Source organism: Photinus pyralis, unplaced genomic scaffold, assembly GCF_008802855.1.
Source record: "Photinus pyralis isolate 1611_PpyrPB1 unplaced genomic scaffold, Ppyr1.3 Ppyr1.4_LG5, whole genome shotgun sequence".
Classification (NCBI taxonomy): Eukaryota; Metazoa; Arthropoda; class Insecta; order Coleoptera; family Lampyridae; genus Photinus; species Photinus pyralis.
This window is the reverse complement of record NW_022170596.1, coordinates 45056482-45069571: the sequence shown is the minus strand read 5'-3', so window position 1 is coordinate 45069571 and position 13090 is coordinate 45056482. Positions and strand designations below refer to the sequence as shown.

Here is a 13090-nt window from a genome sequence, read left to right as displayed (position 1 = left end):
TCTTTCTGTCCTCTTAACAAAGTACGGAGTGGAGGGGAGGGGAGGGAACTAGTTTTATCCTTCATGGTACTTTAATGAAAGGAATTAATTTCTACCAACCATAGCCCTCCTCATCGACCTCCTATCGTGATCTGGTATATTCCCTTTCGGAAGAGGGTACTACAAAGGGCGATTGAGACGTCTGCAAGAAATATATCCATTGGTGATCAAAAGAAACACTATTTCGGTTACAAAAAAATGCGCTTTATCTGCACAAGAGTTGTGCACAATTTATGCTTGTTTGAATATGTATAGCTTTATCAGAAATTGAAAGTAGGGTATTTTTGCTTCTTAAACTTTCTTACTCCAATAATAAGACAAATATTCGCTTGGACACGCAAAATCAATCACACTGTATAAGTGGGAATACATCGCGGTGTGTTAACAACGAAAAGTAAGAAGTGCGTTTACCTGTTATCCTCGTTTCTTTTAGGACAAGACAATGCAAAATATCCCCGAAATAAAGAAATCTCCCTTGACTATCCAGAAGTACGGCACTGGCCACAAATTTAAAGTATGTAGATTGGTAGTAAACTTTTTATAATTTTTGATACTTACCATAAAAAACTTGAAAATTTTGCTATTGCTTCGGATTATTGAGTAACCGTTATATACTCTTTGGAGTAACACATTATAGCGGAGTTCTGGAAATAGTTTGGTATCCCTGACAGTGGCGTAACTACATTTTAGCGGCCCGTCTTCAACAATATTTGGGGGCTCTTTCCTTATATTAGCAATTTTTAAACGATGTTAATTTGTATATGTAGAAAATAGTGTCTTAATATAGCTTTGCTGATTTTGCATTTTGTAATTCATTGGTCCACAGGTCCATTGTAAAATTTAGCGTCACTGCATTCTGCGTTCAGTAAGAGTCCAGTTGATTTTGTTCGAACTTTAATTGTCAATTTTGTCTAATATTTGTGCCATAACAAAAGGTAATAATGTACTTAATTTTAATTGTAACTCTTCGTTTTATTGTGACTTGTATTGACTATAGCTATTTGTAACTAGGGGTATGTAACCCTTGAATTTGCTTGTTATTTAATTGTTTCACTTTAAACGTTATTCTTATTTTGATTTGTTTAATATTGGCCCGTTCGTGTTTAAAATTGTTGAGTTTGATTAGCGACTTCAATAATTGTTTGTGTATGAATCTGTCTTTTTTAAATGTCTTTAACTGTTTCGGCCGTGCAAGGGTAAATGCTGGAGTGTTAAAATTACTTAGTGGCATTCATCTCGAAGTACAACTTCAGTCTAAGGTTACCGTATCCAGGCCCTCGAGATACCTTCTGGATTGGAGAAGGTCTCGCTAATTAGCAAAGTATTTCATTTACTTTATGTAAGAGACTTCGGAATGTTATTTTTCACAAATCGGAAAGGAGTGAAATTGCTTTTAAATCTATTTGAGTTGGCTACTTTTGAGCATATTAAATTTTGTGTTAGATTAGAGTCAGATTAGAGTTACTTCCTCGGATTGTTAATTTTTGTGTATTGTAGATATTGCTCCAGATTTTTCACTTATATTTACCCTCCGTGAACAATGATTCAGAATGTTATTCGGACTGAGTAATTGTAAACTGTAAAAAAAGCAGGTGCATGGCCTTTCGTAAATAAAACATTAGCCAGCATTTGCATTATGCTTTTTTTTTCTTTTCCTTTAGTAACGGAAAATATGTAAAGAATTAATAGAAGCATACCATTGAAAGAGTTCGGGTATAAAAAAAGATACAGTTTATAGAAAGTGAACCATTTCTTTCAAGAGAGTGCAGGTCTTTAGGAAGGACCTAAAATTTTAAAATTTGCGTACTTCTTAAACTCGAACGTCGTGATATATTTATATCAAGTGATGTAGGTACTTAATTACGTATAGATCTAGTAATAATTTTGTAAAAAATATTTTTCACAAGACGATCTCGTTAATTTGGAGATGTGCTGTTTGTTTCGCGCATCATTCGTTCACGAAACGAGCAACAAAGGTAGGTACAATATATTCCAATGTAACAGTTCTGCATAGAACAAAAAATGTAATAATTCAAATTGCTCTCGCCCCGAAAAGGTCACGGTCTATTAAAAAAAAACACAAAAATAGCACTATTAAGTATAACAGTTTATTAACCGAAAAGTAAACAACCCAAATATTTGACATGTTTATTTGCCTACAAACGCCTGTCATTTAACGTCTTCTACGAGAACATTTAAGTGTATAATTTATTTTAACGTCTTTATTTTTTTTTGTTCAGAATTTCATTCAGCATTTTTTATTTTCGTTACATTTCGTTACTGTGCATAAATTGGGGTTCAGAGCTTGGATCTTGCCAATGTGGATACTATTCTTAACAAGTCTATTTAATAAATAAGATTAATGAGCTTAAACAAACCGATTCCAAACACCGTTTATTATTTATACAGATGTTGTATAAACACATACAATATTATCTAGTTATTATTAGGGATGAAAGTATCATTAAGAACACTTGTACATCCATAACTATTTACATTTAATAATTTTAAATCCCTCACTTAATTAGATGTTCCGGATCTCTGGATTCTAGATGATAAAGATGAAACCATTTTTCGAGATATCTTCTTTTTCTTATTTCACAATGAATTTAGTGCTCTTGTTAGAAGAATTAGAGAGTAGTAAATATTCCATATCTTCCTTACACATACATTTCAATGACTACTATATGAAGCGTCTGCTGTAACGGGAGCCCGTCAACGCACTTCCTTGACTCGATCTGTTATTTAATTTTTCAGATTTTGCGTGATGTGTTCTGACATTTACCTACTCGTGGAAGAATAACCCTACCGCAGAGGGCACTGCGTATCGTAGGAGGCGACCCATGAGCTGAAGTTTAGAGGGCGGTGGAGAATATAGCAAAATTTTTCACTTTCAATGTGTATGATCCTAAATTTTTAAATATCCCTGCTTGTCAACGGCATTTAGATAAAAGTTTATCAACAATTCCAGGGTTATATTGCATTCATTTTGCAAAGTACTTACAGTATTGGCAATTTTCTTTTTTTCGTCAATCCATTTCTAATGGGGTACCTACAGGAATTGAATAGAAGCATATTTACAATTACATAAACTAAAACTCAACGTGGGTGAAAGCCCCGTAATTTGTCGGTATAAAATAACTTGTGTTTTTGAGAAAACCCGCAGTGCAATGCGCTGACGTTTAGAGGACGAAGGGCGGAGGCGGATATCACAAGAACTAGAAGTGGAGTAAGGTGCATGTATACTACCAAAGACTATCTTCCTCCAGGATAGTCTTTGATACTACTTACACCTCGGTCACTCTTTCATGGACAACTTTCGTACCAACCTTTGTTTTTATTTGAGTGCCGTACATCGTTGTATTCGTAAAAAAAATGCTACTCAATACAGTGTGTACTATTTTTTACGGACTATACACGAAAATAAAATTTGTGCCGATTTCTCCGAAACAAAACGTTGTATTGAAAATCTCTCTATGGTGTTTTAATGGTTCTAGGGGTCTATCAAGCCGACACTGAAAACGTCGACACCCTATACTTACCGTTGGCAACTCTGGGAAAGAGAAAAACTACGAGCAGAGCCACCTTTCAAGTCGAAACGATGGACGTTTCGCGGTACTTTTGAATTTGGATGGCAGTCGGCTCGATATGGGTGGCACGAATGAACTACTACGTTATGTAATCGGTTCTTGTATGTGTTGGGATGTGAGACATAATCGGGAAGGGAATTAAATAAAAGACAGAACTTTTGTGCGTAAGAAATGATAAGAACAAATAAATATATTACGCACACCACAAGGCTATACCTTCTACGGGACAAAAACCCCGGCATAGGGCACACAAATACATTAAATAAATCACTTACAGGCAATAAAATGCAAGAGAAAGTACACATAAGGCCCTTCGCTTACCAAACCTACACGATAACGATCCGATGCCGGCACGATATACCAGCCAACAAGCTCGCGATCTGCTCTTCTTCCATTGGGCCTACTTGTTTCCTACATTTTTTGATCAGTACAGTCGGCAATGTCAAGTGACGGGGATGATGTCGTTGCTATGTATTGGTATTTGCGAAATCGAAAAAAGCAACGAAAATCTAATAAGACAAGAAGATGGTGGATACATCCATATATCGCTAATAATAAAAAACGAAGGATGTTTATTGCTGCCAAAGAACTTGCGCAGGATCCCGTAAAGTTTAGATCATTTTATCGAATGTCTAAAGAACTTTTTCTTGAACTGGTTGAAAAACTGCGACCATATATTCAAAAAAAAGATACGAACTACCGACAATGTGTGAGCGTTGAAGAAAGACTTTTAATAACGCTTAGGTAAGTGTATAACGTGTTTATTATATAGGTTTTTTTACAATGGTTAATGCAAATAAGTTAAATCATAATCAGTGTTGCTGCTGCTTGGTTTCCATCCATTGTGGGGATCAGTTTGTGGCAATTGTCGAAAATTTGTGGTAATCAGAGATGGTTCCATATTGTTGCTATCATAAAGTGATGACCTCGGTGATGACGTTGCGGTTGCAGGAGTACTGGTTCTTGATGGCCACGAATGTTCACTATAATAAGAAGATGGCGCAGGTGAAGGAGTATTGGATGCGTTTCTTGTTGGGAAGGAATTTTGGTTGCCGCTAATATATGGTGATGCGGATGAAGGTGTGGTATTGTTCAAAAAATATTGGTTACTGAATGCTGGTTTTCCATCTAAAATATTGTCAATTAAATTCAAAACCTCTCGTTTGAATCGTCTCATCTGTAGAGGATTCATTGCATTCACCTCCGGAAGCAAGCTCAATAGAAACATCTGATTTGGATCAGCATCGGTAGTTTTCTTTTTGCGAATATCGCAGAATTCTACAAACGCTCTATCAGCATCGGACAATTCAGGTTTTCTTTTGTTTGTTACCGTGTTAGCGGACTTTTTTCTGTTAATCGTTTGTGTTCCATCATTTCCAATACCCTGTGAAGCTTGCGTGGCATCAGCTTCATCAGTATTATCTGCAATTGCAGTGCTTTCATCGATACTTTCGCTTTCATCTTCACTATGTTGTTCAGAAGTTGATGGTATATTGCCCTGTGTGTCACTGTCAGGTGTGTTGGGTTTCACAAATGGCAACACAAATTGCATATGTTCTGCTAAATAATACGGTTTTTTGGATTTTGCACCTGATCCACTTGGAGGTGACTTCAAGTTCCTCACAAAAGCTGTTCTTACATTCTGCCATTTCTGCTTGCATTTGCTCACTGTAATAGAAACAAAGAAAACATGCATATACCTCTTGACCAAATCATTTATAGTTACACAAATTTTTACAGATATTTGGCCTCAGGATGTACGTTCAGCGCTCTTGCATTTTATTTTGCTCGAGGAAATAATACAATTGGACGTATTGTAATAGAAACTACATCTGCTATTTGGTCAAGTTTACAAGAACAATATATGCCAATTCCGAACAAAGATCAGTGGCTATTAATAGCAGATCGCTATCAGCAGTTGTGGAATCTTCCAAACTGCCTAGGAGCTATTGACGGGAAGCATATTAGAATACAGAAAATTCCTGGAAGCGGATCCGAAAATTTTAATTATAAATCGTTTCACTCTATCGTTTTACTGGCGTGCAGTGATGCTGATGGTAACTTTATTATGATAGAACGGGGTATGCTGGTAGAAATTGTGATGGCGGCATTTTTAGAGCGTCAAGAATGGGCAAATGGCTACAACAAGGACGAGATTTGCCGGAACCAAGATTGTTACCAAATGATGAATTGCAACAAAGTTTTCCATATTACTTTGTTGGTGACGAAGCATTTCCACTTTCAAAATATCTTATGAGACCTTATCCAAAACGAACACTGAATAACACGAGCAGAATATTCAATTACAGACTCAGTCGAGGTCGTAAGACCGTTGAATGTGCATTTGGCATGATGACACAAAAATTTCAAGTGTTGCTGAATTCTGTTCGTTGTAAAGCAGTAAAATCTGTGAATAACATAATTCGGGCAGTATGTATTCTTCATAATTATGTTCGTAACAGAGAAGGACGAGCATATTTAACAACACAGTTTCCACAAGAAGAACAAGAACCTCACGAAATATTAGCCAACGTCCATGCAAATGGTGACGAACAGATTACTATTGATGGCCGATCCAATGCACATACTTTGAGAAATTATTTAGCTCAATATTTTCTACAACCACGTGTAGCTCTTCCATGGCAATGGAATTACAGAGTAAACGAGGATTAATTAAAAGTTTCTCACAAACTTTTATTACTGACGATTTTATGTAAACGATAAATGAATATCTACACACTACGCACATTGTTTGTACTAAGTTATTAATAAATTGGTAAAAAACAGTACATACCTGTGTCGTTTACTTCTTTTGCCACTTCTGTCCATGCTTTTTCAGTGATATCTTTTCTAGCATATTCTGCCAGCTTATAATTATATAAGCAAGGAAAATTTTCGACTGCTTCTACAAGTTTGAGGTTAAATTCACATTCAGCCTTTTGATGCGCCATAACTGCAGACTGCCCAAACAGTAACTGAAATCGTCTGGACGTCTGACATGTCGAGTCGGCAGCCGAAAATCGTACGACGTATCGGCCGAATGTATCTTTGGTGTGAGAATTGTGTATATAAAACATGAGATCGATTTGGATACGATAAGCAGATGATATTTTTCAGCATCGTATCGGCATCGGATCGTTATCGTGTAGGTTTGGTGAGCCAAGGGCCTAAATAAAACATCTCAAATTGTATGATAAAAATCAGATAATCAAATCAAATGCATTTAAACAAATTCCTAAAAACAAAACATACACGACGATCATAAATGCAATGGAAAACCTGATAAATCAATTCAGTACAAAAACACATCAAAATACCTGTACGATCAAGTGAGCTAACACAACTCGTAAAATAATAAATTGCATGTACATAGGAAACATGCAAATGGTGTGGCTTTACTCCAGCCTTCAGTTAACATAAATTAATTTAACACGAACACTACATGTGAGAATGCCAATAGCAAGTAATCATGTGAAAATCGATTATTGCTCAAGCAGAACATATTTTAAATAGAGGAAATATTAATGAGAGGGCCTCTAAATATCTCGCATTGCTAAGATGCCAAGAACTGCAATCCGCACGAGACGAGTAGGCAACAGATACAGCGAATGGTCGAACTGTATTAGGTACCTGCTTCACGAAGACGTTGAACCACTTACACACACAAATATCGAAACATCAAATAAGAGAGACCCCCCCCCTTTGTGTAGCTAACGCACAAGAACTGCAGCGCGCCACGAATAAGAAAGTGAGATATCAAACTGTATTAGGTGCTTCCCTTACGGAATAGTTACAAATCAATTGAACAGAGCAACATCGCAGTGATAATCAACTCCTCGTGAATACAGAAATAAATACTTAATAAAACAAAATAATGGCACAATCACCTATACAGTATAACAAACGCGATTCATCTATTTATTCTATTTATTCTCCCTCTCTTGTTCTGGGCCCTCAACAGGCTTGCGCCCAATTACAGAGTGACCCGCATAATGCTTTTTAGAGGTGTCTCTGCAGAAGGTCTTAAGTTGTTCTATACTACTCCGGTATTTACCTTACAAATTAGGAAAACTGCAGGAAAACCTAATTCGGAGTAGCCGGCAGAAGGCTCGAAACTGATCTAAGGTAATTCCCATCTCTGCCACAGATGAAAAATTCACCTCAACCCAGGTTCGAACACCCGACCTCCGGATTTATAACTCAACGCTCTACCATTGAGCCATAACGGTACTCAAAAACAAAGCTTGGAGTACGCCATATTTAGATATCGCAGTTTATGTATAATCAGAAAAATGTAAATAGTATCAAATTGTGCCAAGAAATTCAATGATTAATAGTTAGTACAAGAAAGAATAAAATGGTTACTACCTGTAATTACACCTTCAAACCACCACAACCAAAATAATCAAGAATAAAAAACCAGGAACACGTGATGCCTTCCGTCGACCCCGTTCTTCCGCCACACTCTTTTTTCCCCCTAGTTTCGTTACGAAAATCCCCTAGTATTCGACATCTGCGCAAAACGGTCGATTGGTTATATACAGAACATATCATATTTTTGTTTCATATGTGAAGGTGTGTTGCCTAACCATAAGGGTGGATTATCATATCACAGTGTCTTGTAGAGCTCAAACGTGCCAATGAGAAAGTTTTTTTCAATTATTTTGTATCTGTTCAAATAACATCAGAAAAAATGAAAAGGAAATTGGCAAATTTTGGTCTGTTTTAGCATATTCTTCGGGATTTTCTGGTTTTGTGGAAATTTGACCACCGTCGTATCTTCTATGGTTTCAAAGATCCCCATAATAGACATCCTTATCTTGGATACGTGTATTTGGGATACAAGCGCATTGACACTCTCGCTTCTCAGCCTGGGGAGCTCCATTTATTAGTGTAAAGCCTTCATATTTTGTGATTTACCGATCAGATAGTAATGTCATCACCATATGGAACCACATAATCATTTGCATATAGGGCGAGAATTAACGTGCACATACTTTGTGGGAGATTTTGCCATTTTTCGGATGTCACCTGTACAAAACCATGCATCCGACCATCAGCGGAATGTACACGTTGCCGCACTTACCTCCATCCCCGTCTAATCGTGAGAACTGCATACTATCGTTGCCTATACTTTTCCCCATACCCTTTTACATATACATAGTAAATGACAACCTCACTACGCCTTAACACGTCCTTACGCTTAATAAACGCACTAGATAATTACCTATCCATGCCTCGACGCTGGCTCAGTGTGCAGTAGGTGCCGGATGGCATTTCGAGCAATTACTAGGGGTAATCCTCGGTTCTCCACAGCTATAACAGTTGATTGTTCCAATCTCGCTTTGTAAGTATTCTCCTCCGGCACTCGGTTGTTCTCGATAAAGAGTTGAGGAGTAAAACTGTGGTTCGCAGAAATTAATACCTTTCGTTGAGACCTTACCATAGAATACCATGAAGGATAAAACTAGTCCCTATCCCTCTCACGCCTACCGATTTCGATAAAGAACAAGTAGAAAACTTTCCACTGAGACCTTTAATTGGAATAAAATGAAAGATAAAACCAATTTTCAACTCCCCTCCCCTCTGTAACCACTCACTCTCGACAAAGAGTCGCAGGAGAAAGTTGTAGTTGGTAGAAAGCAATTCTTTTCAATGATACCTCTCATTAGAATACCATCAAGGGTCGAACGTGTCCGCTCCCTCTCCCTCTATTAACAGAAATAATTGGTGGGGGAAGGCCGCCCTTAATACGTCTTCACGGTATAGGCTACCTATTGCAAAAAATCCAGGTAAAAATGCGCTAATTATTATATGACTTCAGCATTTCAAACTCACAAGATGAATATGGCTTCAATTACTTTACGTAAAGGAGAAAATATCTAGAAAACACATACACACCCGTCTTTGGAGATTAAACAATTTTTGTTTATTAATTCAGATAACGATGCTACAAATTCAATCAATATTTAATTTCCTAAACGACCCATTAATTCCAAAACTGTCCGATGGTGTGTATGATTCAGAAATACGCTTACTTTCATCACAACCGCAAGTTGCTTCTTCCAAAAACCACTCTTTGTAGCTTTCTACCTTGTGCTTCCATTTTACTAAAACACAAATTTTAATTAATGTTCAAACACATCTAGGTATAACCTGTAAGTTCCTCAAGCGTTTCACCGCAACCGCCATATTCCACAGGAAGAGCCGAAATGGGAACATGCTCGCACAAAGATTGTATACTATCTTTCGAAATCACAGTTATCTAAAAATATGGGCGTTGACTTTAAATTAATCGTTTTGCCCATTGCTTACTCTACTGCTGAGCTTTTTTCCCACAAGAACTTTTCCTAGATTTAATATACTTTCAAAAATTGAAGGCATATTAATAAAATAGGCTCCTTTCAAACGGTAAGGGTAAACGTTTTTCAAACACACAACTACCTTTTTAGTTACAATAGGGGTAGCTTGTAAGAGATGATTTGCATTTAATGTGTCCAAATCTATGATAATACGATAGCCATAAATTGCGCCATGATCGTCTTCATTTAACATAATATCCGCTATCATAGACCATACTTTAATTACGTCGATTAACAACACTTGCGATGGATCAATATTGGTAGTTCTGTGCAGAAGTACTTTCGGTCCTTCCGGAACGTCAATGGGTAAAATAGCTCTGAAATTTTTCTTAGCAAGTTATTGGATAAGGTATCGGTCTTACCCCAGTTGAAGGATCTGTTGTATTTTTGGTAGGTATGGGTCTCTGTTAGCGAAAAATTCTGGAAGGGCACTTCTAAGGGTATAAAAGTTGTTTAGTTTTTCCTTCGTTTTATCTAAACTAAACTTGCATCCTCGTAAAAATCTTAATATCCATTGATCGTCTGTGAAAATAAAAAATGAGGAATTTGTATTGGAAATCGTTTGCTTGACTTAAATGACATAATGAATGCCTAATGGCTAAACTCCACTTAAACATAATCTATACAAGAAAACATTCATGGCCAAAAAGAAATTAAGGGACTAGTAACTAACCTGTTCTGGTTTTCAAATGAGGTTGTTTGGTAAGCCATTCTCTTATGTGAGCAACGTCCTCGGGAACTCGACTGGGATCTTCCTTACATTCTTTAATTGCATAAGACTGTAAATTGGAAGGCAACAACCGCACGTTCATATTAAATCTTGAAATGTTCGCGAAAGAATTGTATGTTGGTAAATTATGCTTACTTAAGCAAGTTTGACTATCATAAACACTTACAAAGTAAGTAATTTTCAAGGGCACCACAAAAATTAGAATTGATAACTTATCAAAACGTTCACTAACGTGTCACGTTTTCTTGATTCGTCTCCAACAACAAAGCAAAATACAATTACTTTAACAAACCCGTATATCGTGTTTTTGGGTTTTTCGTTCAAAGTCGAGTACGCGATAATATGGTGAAAGAAAACCACTACTTATTTATAGGTACTCGTTTAAATCGCCGTCTGTTATATATATATATACATCCAAATCCAAATTAATTCATTTGCTCGCGCATGGTATGTACTACTACTTACCAGGTAGGTACTATAAGAAAGAACCACAACGAAAAAGCTTAAACTGGAATACTAGTAGTGGTACAGATGGATCGACAAAGGGACAAAGTGCGGACAATATGGTGTTCATTTTTTTTGGAAAATGTCTTTGCACATGAGTTTAGGTACTGTTTATTACCTATCAAGCGACTCTAATACAAATTAGGTACATATTTTTAGACCAATCGACTAATGTGGACCATAAAGCTTTTTTCCTGGTCTTCACATTTTCACTAATTATGCTTTCTATTTGTGCAAAAAGTTATTAGAAGGGAATGCTGAAAAATGCATCAGACGATCAAAATACATCAAATTCTGCATAGTCGCCTCGCGCCCATAATAAATGTCGTAGGGAACAGGGGAGGTAAATCTTTTGATCTTCATGATAGGTAGGTACTCTAATGAAAAGTATCGACGAAGCTAATCATTTTTCATCAACCCCCACCTCCACCCCTTTAGCGTAATGTCGGATTACTCACAAAGGAAAAATTAAAGTTTTGGACAAAGTCTACCTCTGTCATTACAGTATACGGTCAACACTATGTATCTCGAGAAGTATCGTAACAGGGTATTAAAAAAGGGGAAATTGAGGATATAGGAATTTGGTGCATCCGCCGGATGCTTCAAACTCGAGAACTAAATGTCGAAAGAGGATACCTACAATGAGAAAGTGGAGGGTAGGGAAGCAAAAAAATCGTTGCGGAATTAACTAATAATTGGAAAGGACCCTTACAATAGAAAAACGGGCAGAGTCGACAACGTCAAAGTTGAAGTGTGAATATGCAGATGTAAGAAACAAGTATAAATTGTGCACAACTCTTGTGCAGATAAAGTGCATTTTTTTTAACCGAAATACCTTTTGTTTTGACGTCACCAATGGATATATTTCTTGCAGACGCCTCAATCGCCCTTTGTGAGTACCCTATTCCGACAATCCGTTCTTGAGGTATAAGGGAATATACCCGATTACGATAAGAGGTCGAGGAGGACGGCTATGGTTGGTAGAAATTAATTCCTTTCATTGAGACCTTGAGACACGGGAAAGTTATAGTTAGTACAAACCAATTTATTTCGATGAGACCTTTCATTAGAATACCATGAAGGATAGAACATGTGTTTACCCCCTCCCACCCCACCCATTTGCTAAAGTGTAACTTGGCACTACTAAAGGCATTTGTATGCAAAATCTGAAACCAATTGGTTGCCGTATGTAAAAGTTAAAAAACAGCATCTCCTGAAATAATTCGTGGGGGGGGGGGGGGCTTTTAGACAGCGAAATTTGATGGCCGTCTGGCACACCTTCAAGGTATAGGTGTATAGGTTACTTACTGCAAAAAATTCCAGGACTCTAGGACCATTCCCCTAGAAGTAGTTCGAAACGGCAGAAGTGGGTCCGGACCCGGACGAACGGACAAAACGCAAACAATAGCACATTTTTTTAATTTTTAAAAAATGCGCTACAAACTGTAAATGCGTTTTTTGATTTCTAAACCCTTGTAATCACCGTCTCAACCGACTCGTGCCTCCCGAAGGTAAGACTGAAAACCCAGCTTACATAGAAAACTGCTGGCAATATTGCTAAACGGCCGGTTTTAGAACTAACTACTCCGATTTAATGCGTTGCAGTCCTTTTCGCATTTTAATATAAACCGGAAGAAAAACAATATTGGTGTTATACGGTTTCGATGCGCATGAATTCTCATAATATTTATAGTTCATTCCTACACAGAATTCCGCTATGCGACAAGAAGCAATAACAAAGAAAAACTTCCGGTTTGTGCGTGTCCTTAATCTGGTTTTAGAGGAATTGATATTGGATAGAAACTCGATCGTAGAGCGATGTTAGTAGAAATGTCCAATTTTATCAGGCATTCGTTAATTAATTG

At 37.1% G+C, this 13090-nt stretch overlaps 2 protein-coding genes across 5 annotated transcripts; both read right to left on the bottom strand.

Moving 5' to 3' along the window:
* Positions 1–4334: 4334 nt before the first annotated feature.
* LOC116171864 lies at positions 4335–6799 on the bottom strand. 3 transcript variants are annotated; one of them, XM_031488891.1, is made up of 3 exons: positions 6424–6799; positions 4831–5297; positions 4335–4757 (listed from the first exon to the last, which is right to left on the bottom strand). In XM_031488891.1, exons 1-3 carry the CDS (start codon positions 6704–6706, stop codon positions 4722–4724), a joined length of 786 nt encoding a protein of 261 aa, XP_031344751.1. In that variant the 5' UTR covers positions 6707–6799; the 3' UTR covers positions 4335–4721. The 3 variants fall into 3 exon arrangements, with proteins under 3 accessions (XP_031344751.1, XP_031344752.1, XP_031344750.1); XM_031488892.1 differs by having other exon boundaries at positions 4335–4907; positions 4960–5297; XM_031488890.1 differs by having other exon boundaries at positions 4335–5297.
* A 2746-nt stretch (positions 6800–9545) lies between these two features.
* On the bottom strand, positions 9546–11038 carry LOC116171705 (retinol-binding protein pinta-like). Of its 2 annotated transcripts, none has more exons than XM_031488679.1 (5): positions 10665–11038; positions 10354–10513; positions 10074–10308; positions 9786–9894; positions 9546–9739 (listed from the first exon to the last, which is right to left on the bottom strand). In XM_031488679.1, the coding sequence occupies exons 1-5, from the start codon at positions 10801–10803 to the stop codon at positions 9588–9590; spliced, it is 795 nt and encodes a 264-aa protein (XP_031344539.1). In that variant the 5' UTR covers positions 10804–11038; the 3' UTR covers positions 9546–9587. The 2 variants fall into 2 exon arrangements, with proteins under 2 accessions (XP_031344539.1, XP_031344538.1); XM_031488678.1 differs by having other exon boundaries at positions 9547–9739; positions 9945–10308; positions 10665–11034.
* Between the last annotated feature and the right edge of the window lie 2052 nt (positions 11039–13090).